We start from the raw sequence: 16491 nt of genomic DNA, 5'->3' as shown, positions 1-16491 counted from the left end.
ATTGATATTGATTACTGTTGGGTTTAGAGGTTGCAAGAAAGACATTTCACTGTATGTGTGCACATGTACATTAAAACTTTAAAAAGCACTGCACCAGAATGCAGCTGTGTCTTTTGACATCAGGGCCTGGCTAGACTAGTGTTTACAGAGGGTTTCCTTCTGAGAGTGGACATGTTGACAGAACACATTCCAAGCTCTATCGCTCTTTGAACGCAGTCTCCTTTGAAAGTGATTTAGTGTTTTCTGGTGATTTSAAGCTGAATCCAGGAACCTCTCATGTCAAGGTAAGAACACAAAGGAAAATGTTCTTATCATTATATCCAGTGATTGGTGCAAGGGCAAAATTGTGGTATAGATATTGGAGGGGATGAACAATAGACGGGGTTCGGGATGGTCCTCCCCCGGAATTTTCAACATTTTAAAACGCATTTCCTGCAATTGTACAGTTTGACATGACTTATTATGCCTCTCTTGATGGGTATTCGGAGGGGTATTTTGAAAACACAGTGTAAGTAGATGGATAAGTGGAAGTCTCCCCCTCCCAATTTTTTTTTTTAAACGGCTCTGGAAACAATTAAGAGACCACTGCAAAATRATCAGTTTCTCTGGTTTTACTGTTCACAGGAATGCGTTTGGGTAAGATGAACATTTTTGTTTTATTCTATAAACTACTGACAGCATTTCTCCCAAATTCCAAATAAAACTATTTATTTGCAGAAAATGATAACTGGTCAAAATAACAAAAAAAGATGCAGTGATGTCAGACCTTGAATAATGCAAAGAAAATAAGTTCATATTCATTTTTAAAACAACCCAATACTAATGTTTTAACTTAGGAAAAGTTCAGAAATCAATATTTGGTGGACTAACCCTGATTTTCAATCACAGCTCTCCACCAGTCTTTCACATTGATGTTTGGTGACTTTATGCCACTCCTGGCTCAAAAATTCAATCAGCTCGGCTTTGTTTGATGTCTTGTGACCATCCATCTTCCTCTTGATCACATTCCAGAGGTTTTCAATGGGGTTCAGGTCTGGAGATTGGGCTGGCCATGACAGGGTCTTGATCTGGTGGTCCTCCATCCACACCTTGATTGACCTGGCTGTGTGGCATGGAGCATTGTCCTGCTGGAAAAACCAATTACACACATCTTGCCATAAGGCATAGAGAAAACGGTGCTGTTTTATAGCTCATCTCATGCTATTCTTCACATTTTGCCATGAGGATAAGATAATATTTTGCAGTAATATTCTGTTCTTATATTTGTGTCCAAAGCATCAATTGATAAAAAACACTTCAAAAACCCCACCTCAAACTTGTAACGCAAGCAGACTATTAAAAAAATGATTGCTATTTCCTTATAGAGAATGCCTGGTGTACGCCCAAACTATTCTGTTGTTGGGGTACACACCCACACCATTACAAAACAGAAAAACAGTTTTTTAACCTGCTTAATAAAACATTTTGGGAAGAAAACTATTTCACTCATATTGTAATTAATTATAGGTCATATTTCATAGAAATCTGGAAACACTGGACAGTTCTTTTAAAGGTCAACATTGGGCAAAAACGCAAAATTAACTATTTTAAACTGTATAACTGATCAATGCACTATCATACCAGGTCATTTAATGCTTAAAAACTAAATTATGATTAAGATATTTGGCTACAGAAGTGCCATTTCTTACCGATCTTACCGAAAACAAGTCCTGCGAAATGACATCAACACATACTGGAGGAGTTACTGACTAGCTACAAGTGGCTAGCTTAGCTAACAAACTAGCTATGWCGGTTCGAGGCACGCATGACCACAATGACACATCGATGAACCACCAAAGGCACACTCCATTTCTGTTTGAAAATTAAGCTGGACCGTTTTTAGTGCCCAAATTTGACCGTTAAAGCTAATTTCCTGAAATTCTACACATTTTGACATTACTTATGACCCACAAAACGATGTATTTTTTATTTTAAAGAAATTATTGGGGGGGGGGGGTCCTGAATATTGGGGGGAACATGTCCCCTCAATCCCCTGTGGCAATTTAGCCTATGGAATGTAGGGACGGTCAGGAGTAGCAGCCTCCAGATACTGGGAGTGGGGTGAAGTTGCCCATAGACGCTGATCTTGGGTCAGTTTTGCATTTTCCCTCACTAATGGGGTATGTTGGAAGAAGAGAAGCTGATCCTAGATCTGTACATAGGGGAAAATTCACCCCGGAGACAGATACTGGGTCAATGAATGGATGAGATGTCCGGAGGCCTGAATGAGTGGAGGAGGCAGTAAAAATAAATGATGATGACTTGTAAAGTGAGAGATGATGATGAAGAGGCCTGTACATTGGAGCCAGTCCAAGAGTGGAACCCCTCCAGATAAACAAAGAACCCTCTCCAGTCTTGGCACAGCTTCCCTAACCCCCCCAGTCAGCTACAGTAGGCTCCAACGATATTTACACTTACCGGACACCCCGTTCACAAAAATGGATCGCACCTACGAACAGTAGTCACGTGGCTTGCTATATATAGCATGCAGACAGGCATTGAGGCATTCCGTTACTGTTCGATTGAATGTTAGGTCACTCATTTTGCCCATTCTAAGTGACTTTGAGGGTGGTATTATTGTCATGCCAGACACACCAGATCCAGTATCTCAAAAACGGCTGCCCTCCTGGGCTTTTCACGCACARCAGTGTCTAGGGTTCACCGAGAATGGCGCGACAAACAAAAAACATTCAGTCTGCGGCAGTCCTGTCGGCAAAAACTGCTAGTTGATAGGAAAGGTCGAAGGAGTGGCAAGAATCATTCAAGCTAACAGGCGGGCCACAAACATACAAATAACGGCGCAGTACAACAGTGGTGTAAAGAACAGCATCTTGGAAAGTACAACTCGTCGATCATTGGCATGGATAGGCTATTGCAGCAGATGACCACAACGGGTTCCACTCCTATCAGCTAAAAACAAGAAGAAGTGGCTCCAGTGGGCACGCGATCACCAACACTGGACAATTGAGGAGTGGAAAACATTGCCTGGTCTGACGAATCCCGGTTCCTGTTGCGTCATGCTGATRGCAGAGTCAGAATTTGGCGTAAGCGGCATGAGTCCATGGCCCCATCCTACCTGGTGTCAATGGTACAGGCTGGTGGCGGTGGTGTACCGCCRTCCAATCTTCAGCAACTGTGTGATGCCATCGCGTCAGCATGGAACAACATCCATGTGGAACGTTTCCGACCTGTAGAATCCACGSCCCGAAGAATTCAGGATGTTTTGGAGGCAAAGGGGGTCCGACCAGGTACTGGACGGGTGTACCTAATAAACTGGTCGGCGAGTCTACATAACCTTCCTAAGAGCCAGTCAGCCACAGAGACGCTGGGTGTGTGTCTSAAATGGCAACCTATTGCCTGTATAGTGTAATATAGGGTGCCATTTGGGATGCTGTGGAGAGAGGAGTTGTTACTGTATAGTACAAGCAGACTTGATAAGAGGCACTTACTGTTCTGGTATGTTTTGACTCAAAGTGCTGCTGCTGTTTCACCATAACTTCATTAAGCCTCCCTCCACATGTTTGCTTCTGGGAGTGGAATTCAATGGGGAAGTCAGTGGTGGTGTTATTTTGGCCAGATGGACAAGCAAGCGATAGTGAATGACTAAAATAAYGGATCGAGAAGAAAAGAGAACGCGATGGAGGGTGAAGGGGAAGGAAAGAGAGGTGAGGAAAAGCAAACAACACTGTGTTAATGACAATTAACTCCTGTAGTCCCCGCTGTTATCATTCAGAGCCTAATAATGGGAAACGTAAAGCATGGTGTGGTCATTAGCAAGCACTGCGACACAACAGTGCGCATTTTATCTTAGCAATACATGAAAAATGATAGCCGCTCGCACAATGTCGTGTGAAGGTTGCCTCTGAACAGTGTGCCTGTGAAGGCCAGAAAAACACAACATTGTCAAGGGGAGGGAGGCTCTGAGGAAGACTGATAAATATTCCCAGGGCATGCAAATGTCATTACTGTGCTGTTTATAAAAAGAGGACGTATATTTGGGTGAACAGGTTAGAAAGTACTAGTCTTGTCTTTTATCGCTGCATGCTAGAATGAATGGTAATTTGTTATCAGCACAGGAGGGCTTCCTTTTTTGGGAAGTATTTMAGTTATTTTTTTATATATATTTTTTTTCATCAAACAAACACATTGTACAGCATAAAAACATTGAGCATGACATCCAGACATACCCTCCAACATAACACACATACACAATCTAATACTACTTCAGCATCATATAAGCTACAATACAAAATGGGTTCACAAACGCAGTATTACCATACAACATGGGCATCACCTCCCATTCCCAGAAACGACATGACACAGATTCTCTTACAATGTTCATTTCTAYCAGTGAATCTAGCAAGCGGTTGTTCATAAAATGCCACTTCCGGCATTGATTCTATCCACTGTTTCAGAATAGTAGTGGCATGGCCTTTCCAACGTCTAAGGATCAATCTAGTCGCTGTAATGATACCGACAGTCCAGTGCAAATTCTTCATTTGATACATTAGGTCATTTTGTTCTGCCACCTAAGAGACATATTCTTAGTGAAATTGGGATTGTTGTTCCCGACATTCTCCCAAATATTTCAGAACATCCTTCCAGAAAGGTAGCACTAATGTACATTCCCATATTGCGTGTAAGAATGTCCCAGTGTCTTGTTGACATTTCTAGCACATCTTATCGTCGATCAACCCCATTGTATGAAGCCTTGTTGTAGTCCAATAGAACCTATGTAGTATCTTGTATTGACTGAGCGTCCCCCTGGCTTCCCTTATGTTCCACCCTGAGTCAGCCAAAATATTAATAAAAAATACAGTTTTATTTAACTGGGCAAGTCAGTTAACAAATTCTTATTTATAATGACGGCCTACACCGGCCAAACCCTAACCAGGACGACGATGGGCCAAATTTGCGCCGCACTATGGGACTCCTGATCACGGCCGGTTGGGATACAGCCCGGGATCAAACCAGGGTATGTAGTGACGCGTCTAGCCCTGCGATGAAGTGCCTTAGACCGCTGCGCCACTTGGGAGCAAACAAGGGATCATCCTCAATTTCACATTTAAGATCAGTTTTCCATATTATCCTAAGGTTTATACAGTCTTTACTGTGCAAATGACAAAATATTGAGATAAATGGCTGCTTTATGTTTGGTTTATTCCAAATATTCCACTATTGGATTCTTTCCTGGATTTAATTGACAGCTGGTTAACAGACATTCTCTCAATTGTAAATATTTCCAGAAATGTCCGTTGTCTCCCATATCTTTTTGGACCAAATCTGAGTATGACCTTCATTGTATAGATCACCTAGTGTGAATTCCTTTCATTAGCCATCGTTTCCAGTAAACAGATTTCTTCCCTATCCGTACACCTGGATTATGAAACAATTCATATATTTGTTTTAGATGCAAAATTCCACACATCTTATGTACTGTACTGTTTTCCATATCTATTTTGAGTGTAACAAAATTGAATTGGGAGTTTCAACAAGCCTTTCCCTAGAAATATTATGTGACATATCAACAAGGTTGAAAGGATGCCTTTGTTCCCGTTCTATTATGATCCAGTCCAAGCCAGCATTCTCTTTACGTCAATGCTTTTCCAATTAGCCATTTCAAATGATAAATTATACAATTTATCAACTGGTGAAGCCAGGCCTTGTCTATCCCTTGGTGAAAACGTCTTCATATTGAGGGAGGGCCTTCTTTCTGTGGAATGTGTGGGAAGTGTTTGTAGGAATCTGATAAGTAGTATTGCAGGAAACAGCGGGAGTGAGCAGGAAGGACTTGAGGAGGCACGTGGGAAGGCCCATCCTCCCTTCCTGTGTTTGTGCGTGTTCCCCAGGAACAGGAAGGAAGCTGTCAGGACCAGGTCACTCAAGGCTGCTGGTGAGCGATTGGCCCGAGGACGTCTCAGCCCGGCTGAGTGAGGAGAGCATGGAGGAGCTGGTCAGGACCTTCACATCCAACAACATCAACGGCCCCATGTCTTTGATGTGTTTCGCAACATTCCATTCATTCCGTTCCAGCCGTTACTATGAGTCCGTCCTCCCATTTAAAGTTCCACCAGCCACCACTGCATGACACTCAGAACACACAGATCTCAGGCTTGCCTGACCTGAGGCCTCCACTCCTCATTTGTAATGAAGGGACCCAGGAGTGGACCCATAGGATTTACTGAATTATGCTTTTACAGTGCTTTTCTATTGGAATGGAATGCATGCCACAGAGGCTTTTATCTGAGTTCTAATCTTCTCACAATGCTTCCAAAATATATCTGTAAATCTGCTTTAAGGCTGCCAAGCTGTGACTTTCCTACCTCCAACATGTCCCATCGGCTATTACTTGCTTATATAATTTGCTTGTGACAATTTAATCAAATGACTAGATAATCGCTCTGAAAATTTGATTTGTGGATTTGGACAGAATTAGCTTTTTCATGCTATTACCTCAACCATGCTTGCTAGAAAGAAAAGTATAGGTTTGTTCTGTGTCTTCGCTGTGATATGATTGCAATAGATTGAGATAATGTCATACAGACTATAGTTTTGGGAAACAGTCTGCATCATTACRAATCAAATCAGGGCTAAGGAGACAATACGTTTCTAAAAACCCACTGTCCTTTCTGCTGTGCATAACGTATGATTGCCTGAAGATGCTGTTTGTGGATACACACTGAAATAAATTTGATTCTCACCGCGCTCCTTCATGAAATATTCATGAAAAAAAGTTATTCACAGACATCGTTCACCAGATCTCTGTTGCGGCTTAGGGGAGGCTTCCCTGGTACAACAGCCCACCATCTACAGCTAACATCAGTCTGCCGCATTACAGTTGATGGTGCTTTGCCAATGTAGTCTTGGTACAGTGATTGGCAACTGTGAGGGTTAGTAAATAGCCAATAGTGTTTCTTTTCGCAAACAATCGTGAATGTCATCTCATTTGCRGCAATGCAGGCACAAAGAAAGACACATATTGCACATAGATGTGTATTCTCTTATCCACATTAGTAAATTGAATGACTAATGGGTTCAGCAAGTCATTGAAAGAATACATTTTGATTGGCTACTGTCCCCACAGGGAGGGGGGGGGGGCCTTCTGCATGATTGCAGGTGAGGGCTAGTTAATTAAATCTATCAGAACGCTGAAGTCATCATAGCCTAGTGCCATAAGCTCAGTGACGTGTGGCAGGTGGGGTGCTTTCTTTCTTTCCCTCCACCAACACAGCTGCCTGTCTGTTCCTTACCTCAGCCCTGATGTGTTGTTTGTGTAAAGGACRCGTTTCCCTTGAGCGCCGAGGCACTAGGCAACTTAACCTTGATAAACAAACCGAGCATTCCATATGTAGGAGCAGGTCTTCCACAGGAAGAGGCCTGATTGTGGAGCTGATCGTTCCTTGGTTTACATCCTGGTCCCTGCAGAATGGCCTGACAATGAGACGGTCTACTGTCTAAACATAGGCCTTCCCCGAATCATCCACACTGCAGCCATGGACACTATCTGTAGGAGGCAGGCGTCACTGTGGCTGGGACTCTCATAAAGGTGGCCTATTGGCACCTGCTGTTGACAAATTGGTACCCACCTCAAATCTTTGGCCCCGGAGACGCACTATTCAAACCTATTCCATTGTAGGCTTTAGGAGTGAAACTGCGAGTGAGCAGCGGTTGCTTCGCTGTGTGCCAAGTGATAGCGCACATCTTCCTGGTAACTGGCTCTCTAACCGTGGAACGTTCCAACACTTATGACAGATCCAAGAAATCCTCAGGAGATATATTCAGTCWCCTGCTGCTTTTGAAAAGCAGAGCTTTAAAACCATCTACAGGCTGTGAGTCATCAGTCTCCTTCCCGCTGTTTCTGTGAAGACAAAGGACGGGGAGTCCCAGTCAGATGTATGAATCTGTATCTTATCTGGGAAACCCAGCAGTAAGGAGACACGTTTTATTGAACAGTAGATGCAGTCACCTCCGTGACATTGGGCTTCCTAGCACAAATAACGAGGGCCTGTCTATGGAAGCACTGGCATTAGAGTGCCTCAGAATGGCTTTTCCCTTCATAAATGTCCACACACATGACGCATCTCTGTCACCTCGCTTCGCGTTCATAGGAAACTATGCAGTATTTGATTTGATTCTGTTCTCGTAAAATGTACTGTTACGGTAGGAGTACATTTCTCTGAAACTGCCTCTAACTCCAAATGACTCGGGGTGGTTTTACCACAAATAGGGGCTCCATTCACTCCGTATCGCGGAAGTTAGGCGTCAGAGCGTGATTGAAATTAGAAGGCAAGACTGCATTCATTGTAAACGCTGCACATGTTGGCTCAATCGGAAATGACTATTTCTATCGCACGATCTGTAATGCTTCAGCGATACAGATTGAACAGTGTCTTATAATGTTGTTTTGCTGTAGTCTGTGGGTCTCCGTGGTAAAGTCTTGAGGAAGGTGGAGGCTCTGAAAGCAGCGTTGACKGGACCAGGTGCTCCAGATGAGTTCCTTTGTCCCATCACCATAGAGGTGTTGAAGGACCCTGTCATCGCTGCAGGTGAGGGAAAGGGCAGAAACACATATGTGACGCATATACATGTCCTTGTTCATCAATGCTAATATAGCCTATTTATTTTAGCACTTGTAACCTGCTCCAATTATTATACTGTACATAGCCTATAAAAGTAATTATGTCAATGTCTGATGTATAAAATGTGTGTCTAAAATCTACAGATGGATATTCCTTCGAGAAAGAGACCGTTGAGAGTTGGATCAGCGTTAAGACCGCCCCAGTCCCATGACCAACCTACCTTTACAAACCATTTTGGTCACGCCCAACAGGAGCCTGAAGACCGCTATTGGYCGTTGGACTGCCACTCAGTAATGGTCTGAAGACCGCTATTGGTCGTTGGAAATTATAGATTAGTGCACATGACTAATGCCTTTATCTGAAGAGCCCACATTTCAGAATCAAGCCAAATTTGTACAATGTCATTACTGACAATCGGTTCATTGCACAGTTCTATAGTATTGATTAAATTACGGTGATTATCCATGAATGAGTCGTGTGATGTTGTGTGCATAACTATACATAATGTGCAATAGGATTTTGTTGGAATAAACTAAACTGGAGTCTGAATGGTCTGCTTAATGTATATCAGAGGAGCAAGTGAATTTCATTTAAAAAGCTATCATTTTTAGATAAAACTGTACTAAATGTACTGAGATAATCTATACAAAGATAATCCATCCGGCTGACAGGTGTGGCATATCAAACAGCTGATTAAACAGTATTATCATTACACAGGTGCACCTTGTGCTGTGGACAATAACAGGTTACTCTAAAATGTGCAGTTTTGTCACACAACCCAATGCTACATATGTCTCAAGTTTTGAGGGAGCGTGCAAATGGCACGCTGACTGCGCAAATGTCCACCAGAGCTATTGGCAGATCATTTATTGTTCATTTCTCTACCATAAGCCGCCTCCAACGTCGTTTTAGAGAATTTGGCAGTACATCCAACCGGCATCACAACCGCAGACCACGTGCAACCACGCCAGCCCAGGACCTCCACATCCGGCTTCTTCAACTGCGGGATTGTCTGAGACCAGCCACCCGGACTGCTGATGAAACTGTGGAGTATTTCTCTCTGTAACCCTTTTGTGGGGAAAACCTCATTCTGATTGGCCCACCCATGACTGCGCCCCTGCCCAGTCATCTGAAATCCATATACTAGGGCCTAATTTATTTATTCGAATTGACTGATTTCCTTATATGAACTATAACTCAGGTAAATGTTTGAAATTGTTGCATGTTGCGTTTATATTTTTGAACAGTATATATTCATATCACCAAATAACTGATTAGAACACACTGTTTTGCAATGAATGTCTACAGTAGCCTCAACAACACTTTTTAGGGTAGCACCATGGTGTAGCTGGAGGTCAGCTAGCTTCCGTCCTCCTCTGGGTACAATGACTTTAATACAAAACCGAGGAGGCTCATGGTTCTCACCCCCATCCATAGACTTACACAGTAATTATGACGACCTCCAACCTCCAACCTATCAGAGCTCTTGCAGCATGAACTAACATTTTGTCCACCCAATCAAAGGATCAGAGAATTAATCTAGTACTGAAAGCATAAGCTACAGCTAGTTAGCACTGCAGTGCATAAAATGTGGTGAGTAGTTGACTCAAAGAGAGAGAAAGACAATAGTTGGACAGTTTTTAACAAATACATTTCTTCAAAAATGAAGGAGAAGCAAGAGCAAGAGGGAGAGAGCTAGCTATGTTTCCTAGTATTTTTTTCACGTTCACTTACTTAGCTAGTTTAGCCTACTCAAACACCCATCTTAAACAGAGAGGGATGCTATGTTGGCTATCCAACACTGGAACTCTTCCAAGTCAAGGTAAGCTTTTGGTTTTATACATTTATTGCTACCGAGGGCAGCCGGTGTAACTGCTAAAGTGCTTGCTGACTGTACTGCATGATTGTAGCGGGTTTATTATCTAATATGTTAGTTATATTAGCTATGTTGCCTTTGWCGTTAGATAATATGGTGACAACGATGTAGGCTGTGTGTAGCGGTTAGCAGTTATGATATGAAGGTTTGGCTTGGAAAGGTTTTTTCGCCTGGTCACAGACAGCTGATGTGTTGTGCACTGAAGTCAACAACCGAAGTGAAAAAGTATTTGAGTATCATGTAGTAGCCTAAATCTATCAACTGGGTGAATGGAATATGAATGACAGTCATCCAATATGCTGTAATAGACATAAGGCAACGCTCATATTTTTTTTAAATCGTCCTTTCTCATCTTAAACGGCACCGGCCGCCACTGATGTACTGTCTATGCAGGTTGTTCTAAAATGTATTGTCGAAATTAGCTKTGGTCCAAGTTGTTAATGTGCATTCAAACGCGCACTAACGTCCTGGACCAGAGCTATGTCGAACTGTGCCTCTTTTTTTCCCTGCCACAATGAGAGCCAGAAGGCCTGTGTTTTCTCAGTGGGACTTTATTTCCCCATTGTGGGTATGGCAGTAATGTTCTATTACAGTATGTGATTTATGGGTAACACAGCTCACAATACTGGAAACATGGCAACCATTGCAAGTAACATGCATATTAAAATATTATCGATGGCCCCACACTCCCCCAAACCTTTTTTGTTTAAATATTTTTTCTCTTTATTATAAACTGCAATTGTGGCATGCAATTAAACCAATATTATTTTCACAGAGCTTATTATTGAAATCTTAAAATGTCTTAGTAGCTGTGCAAAAATAACTATATAAAATATATTGCTTTTACAATTAACCAAGCCATAGGCGCTGTAAATAAATTAACCTAGACAGCAACAATAAGCAGATACAGAGAGGATTTAGTTTTTAACGTTATCGGGTGATTCATAGAATGTACAAACATATAAACAAATACATTTTTTAGAACCTTGAACACCGTCTGAACCAAAAGAAAACTCAAAATACACATCAGTTGAACAAGTCAATACACTGACAATGACCTTCACTCAAAAGAAGGACAAATACATATTTATATACACAACGTGAAGAACTAGAACATCCTTAGAACACAGGAATGCCCACCTCAAACATATCCTTACATCTCTTCTATCTACGGTGCATTCAGAAAGTATTCAGACCCCTGGACTTTTTCCACATTTTGTTACATTACAGCCATATTCTAAAATGGATTAMATTTATTTTGTCCCTCATCAATCTACACACAATACCCCATACTGACAAAGCAAAAACAGGTTTCCAGAAATGTTTGCAAATGTTTAAACCCCCCCCACATTCATCTTTCCCTCGATCCTGACTAGTCTCCCGGTCTTCGCAGCTGAAAAACATCCCCACAGCATGATGCTGCTACCACCATGCTTCACTGTAGGGATGGTGCCTTGTTTCCTCCAGATGTGACGCTTGGCATTTAGGCCAAAGAGTTAAATCTTGGCTTCATCAGACCAGAGAATATTGTTTCTCATGGTCTGAGAATCCTTTAGGTGTCTTTGGTCAAACTCCAAGCGGGCTGTCATGTGCCTTTTACTGAGGAGTGGCTTCCGCCTTGCCACTCTACCATAAAGGCCTGTTTGGTGGAGTGCTGCCTGTCATTCTTGAAGGTTCTCCCATCTCCATAGAGGAACTCTGGAGCTCTGTCAAGAGTGACCATCGGGTTCTTGGTCACCTCCCTGACCAAGGCCCTTCTCCCCCGATTGCTCAGTTTGGCCGGGCGGCCAGCTCTAGGAAGAGTCTTGGTGCTTCCAAACTTCTTCCATTTAAGAATGATGGAGGCCACTGTGTTCTTGGGGACCTTCAATGCTGCAGATGTTTTGGTACCCTTCCCCAGATCTGTTCCTTGACACAATCCTGTCTCTGAGCTCTATGGACAATTCCTTCGACCTCATGGCTTGGTTTTTGCTCTGACATGCACTGTCAACTGTGGGACCTTATATAGACAGGTGTGTGCCTTTCCAAATCATGTCTAATCAATTGAATTTACCACAGGTGGACTCCAATCAAGTTGTAGAATCATCTCAAGAATGATCAATAGAAGCAGGATGCACCTGAACTCAATTTCGAGTCTCATAGCAAAGGGTCTGAATACTTATGTAAATAAGATCATGTATTTTTTTTTAAATACATTTGCAAAACATTCTAAAAAGCTGTTTTCGCTTTGTCATTATGGGGTATTGTGTGTAGATTGATGAGGGACATGTTATAATGAGACTAACGTAACAAAATGTGGACAAAGTCAAGGGGTATGAATACTTTCCGAATGCACTGTATATAGCTCCAAAATTCTTCCTTCAGCACCATTAACACAATGAACACAGTTCAAATCCCATTGCATGCGTCCCGAATGGCACCCGATTCCCTATGTAGAGCACTACTTTTGACCCGAGTTGGTCAAATCTAGAGCACTATATACGGTGCCATTTGGGATGCACATATTGTTTTATACTCAACCTTCAACAACTCAGTAATAACATTATATTGTATAAGCACTTTACTTAAAGGCCTATGTAAATGCGTAAAGTGCCGGGACTGTTTTGTCTATTAGTACATGCCCAATGACTGTCTCAGTGCAATGTCTCCAGCTTTGCTGAATGACAGGGAGCATGTCGTCCTGTAACAGAAGCAAACAGCCGTATGCATTAGTAGGAAAGAAAGAAATCCGTTCTGTTTCTGCTTCACTCAAAACGCTGCCTGTGACGGATATTCACCAGGGGGAACAAAATTCTTTAAAAGTTTAGACCTAAAACACAATTTTTCGATGGGCTGGTAAAAACTTAAGCAATCCCTCCACTTGGAATTTTTGCTAAGAGATGTGTGTGTGTGTGTCTTGAGTGTGTGTACAATGTGCATGTGTGTGTTGTGTATATGGGCGTGCGTATCTGTGTGTGGGTATGCGCGCACGTGTCTGCGTGTGTGTCTGTGTGTGTGTTGATAGAAGGGGGATACATATCCCTACACATTTGACTCTATGAATGATCGCTTTGGTTTCATTGAGGCTACGTGAATGGCGGGATTATCTCGGGCTAAACTCGGCTGCTTGGGCTTACTGTCCACAAAAGCGTGCGACGGCATTGCCAGCGCTGGCTTGGATTCCTTGTAACAGGTGGCTGCTTGGCAGAACTTCTCTGTGAATTCCTTCGAGTGCATTCCGTTCTGCAGGCTCCCCATAGCACCCTGAGATGGAGCTTTGAGCTGCTCGTAGTAAGTGCTCCCTGTTTTGGCATAAGGTAGCTCACAGTTCGCCCCCGTCACCTGTAGGCCTATGGCAGACATGGACTGGCACACTAATCCCTCCGAGGAGTGACTCTGCCAGCTGCGCATGGCTCCGGTGGGGGGCTGAAGGCCCGGGTGGCTCTGGAGTCCTTGGTGCTGCTGTTGCTGCTGCAGTTGTTGTTGCTGCTGAAGAAAGCGGGCCGTCTTGTCCATGATGCCCATGAAGGGCCTGGGTTTCCACTCGCTCGTGCCTCCCTGGTTCTGGCCCTGCTTTGCCTTGTCTGTGGTGGTTTTGGTGCGTACATCAGGGCCCTGCAGCTTGCCGCTGTCAGACAGGCTACTGCTGGACGCCAGGGAGCTGGTGGAGCTGGACACCCTGATGTTGCTGCCTCCCCCTTGGGAGCATGCCTGGGAGACCCCGTTACCCCCGCACTCCTTCCTCCGCTCCTGGCCTGGCCCTGCAGAGTCGAGGAGGCCCTGGGGAGACACTGAAGTCAGTGCGTCCAGGGAGGACACCGAGTGGGCAGATAGACGGTCCTGGGCCTTGCAGGAGGAGTAGGTGGTCTGGGACAAGTGCAGGGACTCGCTGTCACAGTGATGGCCCATAGCCATGTTCTGGGACTGCGAGGCAGCAGCCATGGACAGGCGTTGCTCCCCGTAGACGGGCTCGTCAGGAGGGGGCGGTAGAGGGCTGATGTCAATGCCTAGCCCTGGACCTGGCTTCAGCATGCTGGACATGTGTCGGCTTGGCAGGGGGCTGGAGGGAGCGTACTGGGACTGGGACTTGGCCCCCGAGGAGCGGCCTCCTGCCTGCAGGGAGCTCATGTGCTGGTTGGTTTTCACTATCTGGGCCTGCTTGGTGGGCTGGAGGACCAGGCCCTGCTGGGCCATGGGCTCTCTGGGCTCCCTGGGGGGGTAGCGGTGGTGACTCAGCCTTCCAGGGCCTGTGAGGCCGGAGGGGGGTGAGCCAGGCCTGGTGTTCTGCTGCTGCGGCGGCTGGGTGGCCAGACTGAGTGAGTCAGGCAGAGTTCTATTGAGGGAGTAGATCTTCTGAGGCCAGGGCTCACCCTTCTCTCCTCTCCTATCTGAGTGGTGAGACTGCTGAGAAGTCCCCTCCTCCTCTTCCACATCGTTCAACCTCAGAGTGTTCTGTCCATCCAGACCTCTACTGACAGCCACTCTATGCTCCGACACCTCCTCCTCCTCCTCCTCTTCCTCGTGTTCGTGGTCAGAGTCGTGGTTCGCCGGAGCCTGGTTGGACGAGGACGTTGCCCCCTGCGGGTTGCCCTGGGTGGTGCTGCGCTGCATCTGCTTACACTCCTCCTCCACACGGGCCAGCAGCCGCCGGATCTCCCGGTTGTTGGGGCACAGCTTTCCAGCTTCGTGCAGGTCAGCCATGGCTGCAGTGAACTGCCTGTGGAGGGATGGAGTGAGAGAGGGAGGGAGAGCGAGAAGGGCGGTCGTGAGAGAATGCGAGTGACTAAGTGGGTCAGTCGAGAAGCGCAGTACTTCTAAACATGCCGAACCCCATTCTCCCAATTCATACGAACAATGCCCCCCTAAAAGAGACACTTGAGGCTTCTCCTGATGAATAGCTTTACCTGCTGCTCCTCTTAGCTCGGGCGCGGGCGTAATAGGCCTCGTACGATTTGGGTTTCAGCTCCAGGGCCTTTGTTGCAAACTCCTCAGCCATGCCAAAGTCCTGTTGCGAGGGAGGGGAAGATCAATACTACTAACCAATGCAGGGAAATGCAAACGCACATTGTCCAGGGGCCCAGCTCTCTCTGTCTCACTTTGATTGTTTATGGGAACAAGCTGACATTAGCCCCAGTAATGACTACAAGCATACTATCGCTTATGGACTTCTAAACAGTTTATCATTTAGCCTCGAATGGCTCAATCAGACTCACTCAACTGGACTGCTTAATAGCTATACTTCTGTCCCAGTAGTAGACAGTATTATTTAATGCATTCAATCTGTTTCTGAGAGCATTGTTTTAAGTTTATGGTACGTTTCATCAATTCTAGGCCTGGAACACGGATTGGCTCGAAATTGCGCAGTCTACTACTCTCTAACAGCAGCCACAACAGCCATACTTCTGTCTGTGAAATCATTAGCTTGGACTGTATCTTCTGCTGAGCATTTCTTTCAAACATGTTCAAAAACACACAGCACAACAACAGTTTCATCACCTTAACTATCTTCCATTGTCCCGTGCTACTGTTATACATGACCTGATCACATATTGTGCCTTTTTAACGGAGACCACTGGAAACAAATGTTCAAGTAAATACAGCATTAGAGGAGAAAAGGGGAGGAGGATAGACGTGGGGAATCTTACGTTGGTTTTCCTGCGACAGCGGGAGAGGTTGAGGTACAGAGACACCCTCAGCTCTTTGAAGGCCTTCAGGTCATCGCCAAACCCTTCCCTGGGGAACTTCCTCAGAGCATACTGGTACCTCTGGGCTGCCTCTTTCATCTTCCCCTTCTGCAGGGAGAGAGAGAGGTAGGGAGGGATAGATGGAGGGATGGAAAGAGGGCGCGAGAGAGGAAGAGAAGGACGGTCGTCAGATACTCCCCCCAACCCAACAGCCGTGCTGCAGCAGCTCACACACTCCCTTCCGTCTCACTCATCAATCACACACAGGTTCCACCCGAGCGGATTGTCCTTATCTGCCATAAAACTCAATCTGTTAAATGTCACGGATCAATCA

At 44.7% G+C, this 16491-nt stretch overlaps 1 protein-coding gene and 1 long non-coding RNA gene across 5 annotated transcripts in view; one reads left to right on the top strand and one right to left on the bottom strand.

Annotated features, from left to right (window-relative positions):
• Positions 1–137: 137 nt before the first annotated feature.
• Positions 138–9155, top strand: LOC111959956 (uncharacterized). Its single transcript, XR_011474989.1, has 3 exons — positions 138–284; positions 8453–8585; positions 8762–9155. It is a non-coding gene; the product is annotated as an uncharacterized lncRNA (long non-coding RNA).
• A 2246-nt stretch (positions 9156–11401) lies between these two features.
• The window catches only part of LOC111959602 (protein TANC1), a 173837-nt gene continuing 168747 nt past the window's right edge, over positions 11402–16491 (bottom strand). For 3 of the 4 annotated variants that reach the window (XM_023981286.3, XM_023981287.3, XM_023981289.3), the window contains 3 exons: positions 16119–16265; positions 15378–15478; positions 11402–15190 (listed from right to left, as the gene is read on the bottom strand). In XM_023981286.3, coding sequence (XP_023837054.1) covers positions 13516–15190; positions 15378–15478; positions 16119–16265 — 1923 coding nt within the window. In that variant the 3' untranslated portion in view covers positions 11402–13515. Of the gene's footprint in view, positions 15191–15373; positions 15479–16118; positions 16266–16491 lie in introns of those variants that run through there. The other variant, XM_023981288.3, reaches the window with a different exon arrangement.

The sequence above is a fragment of the Salvelinus sp. IW2-2015 genome, linkage group LG36 (genome assembly GCF_002910315.2).
Source record: "Salvelinus sp. IW2-2015 linkage group LG36, ASM291031v2, whole genome shotgun sequence".
In the NCBI taxonomy this organism is placed as follows: Eukaryota; Metazoa; Chordata; class Actinopteri; order Salmoniformes; family Salmonidae; genus Salvelinus; species Salvelinus sp. IW2-2015.
This window is presented reverse-complemented; position numbering and strand designations above follow the sequence as displayed.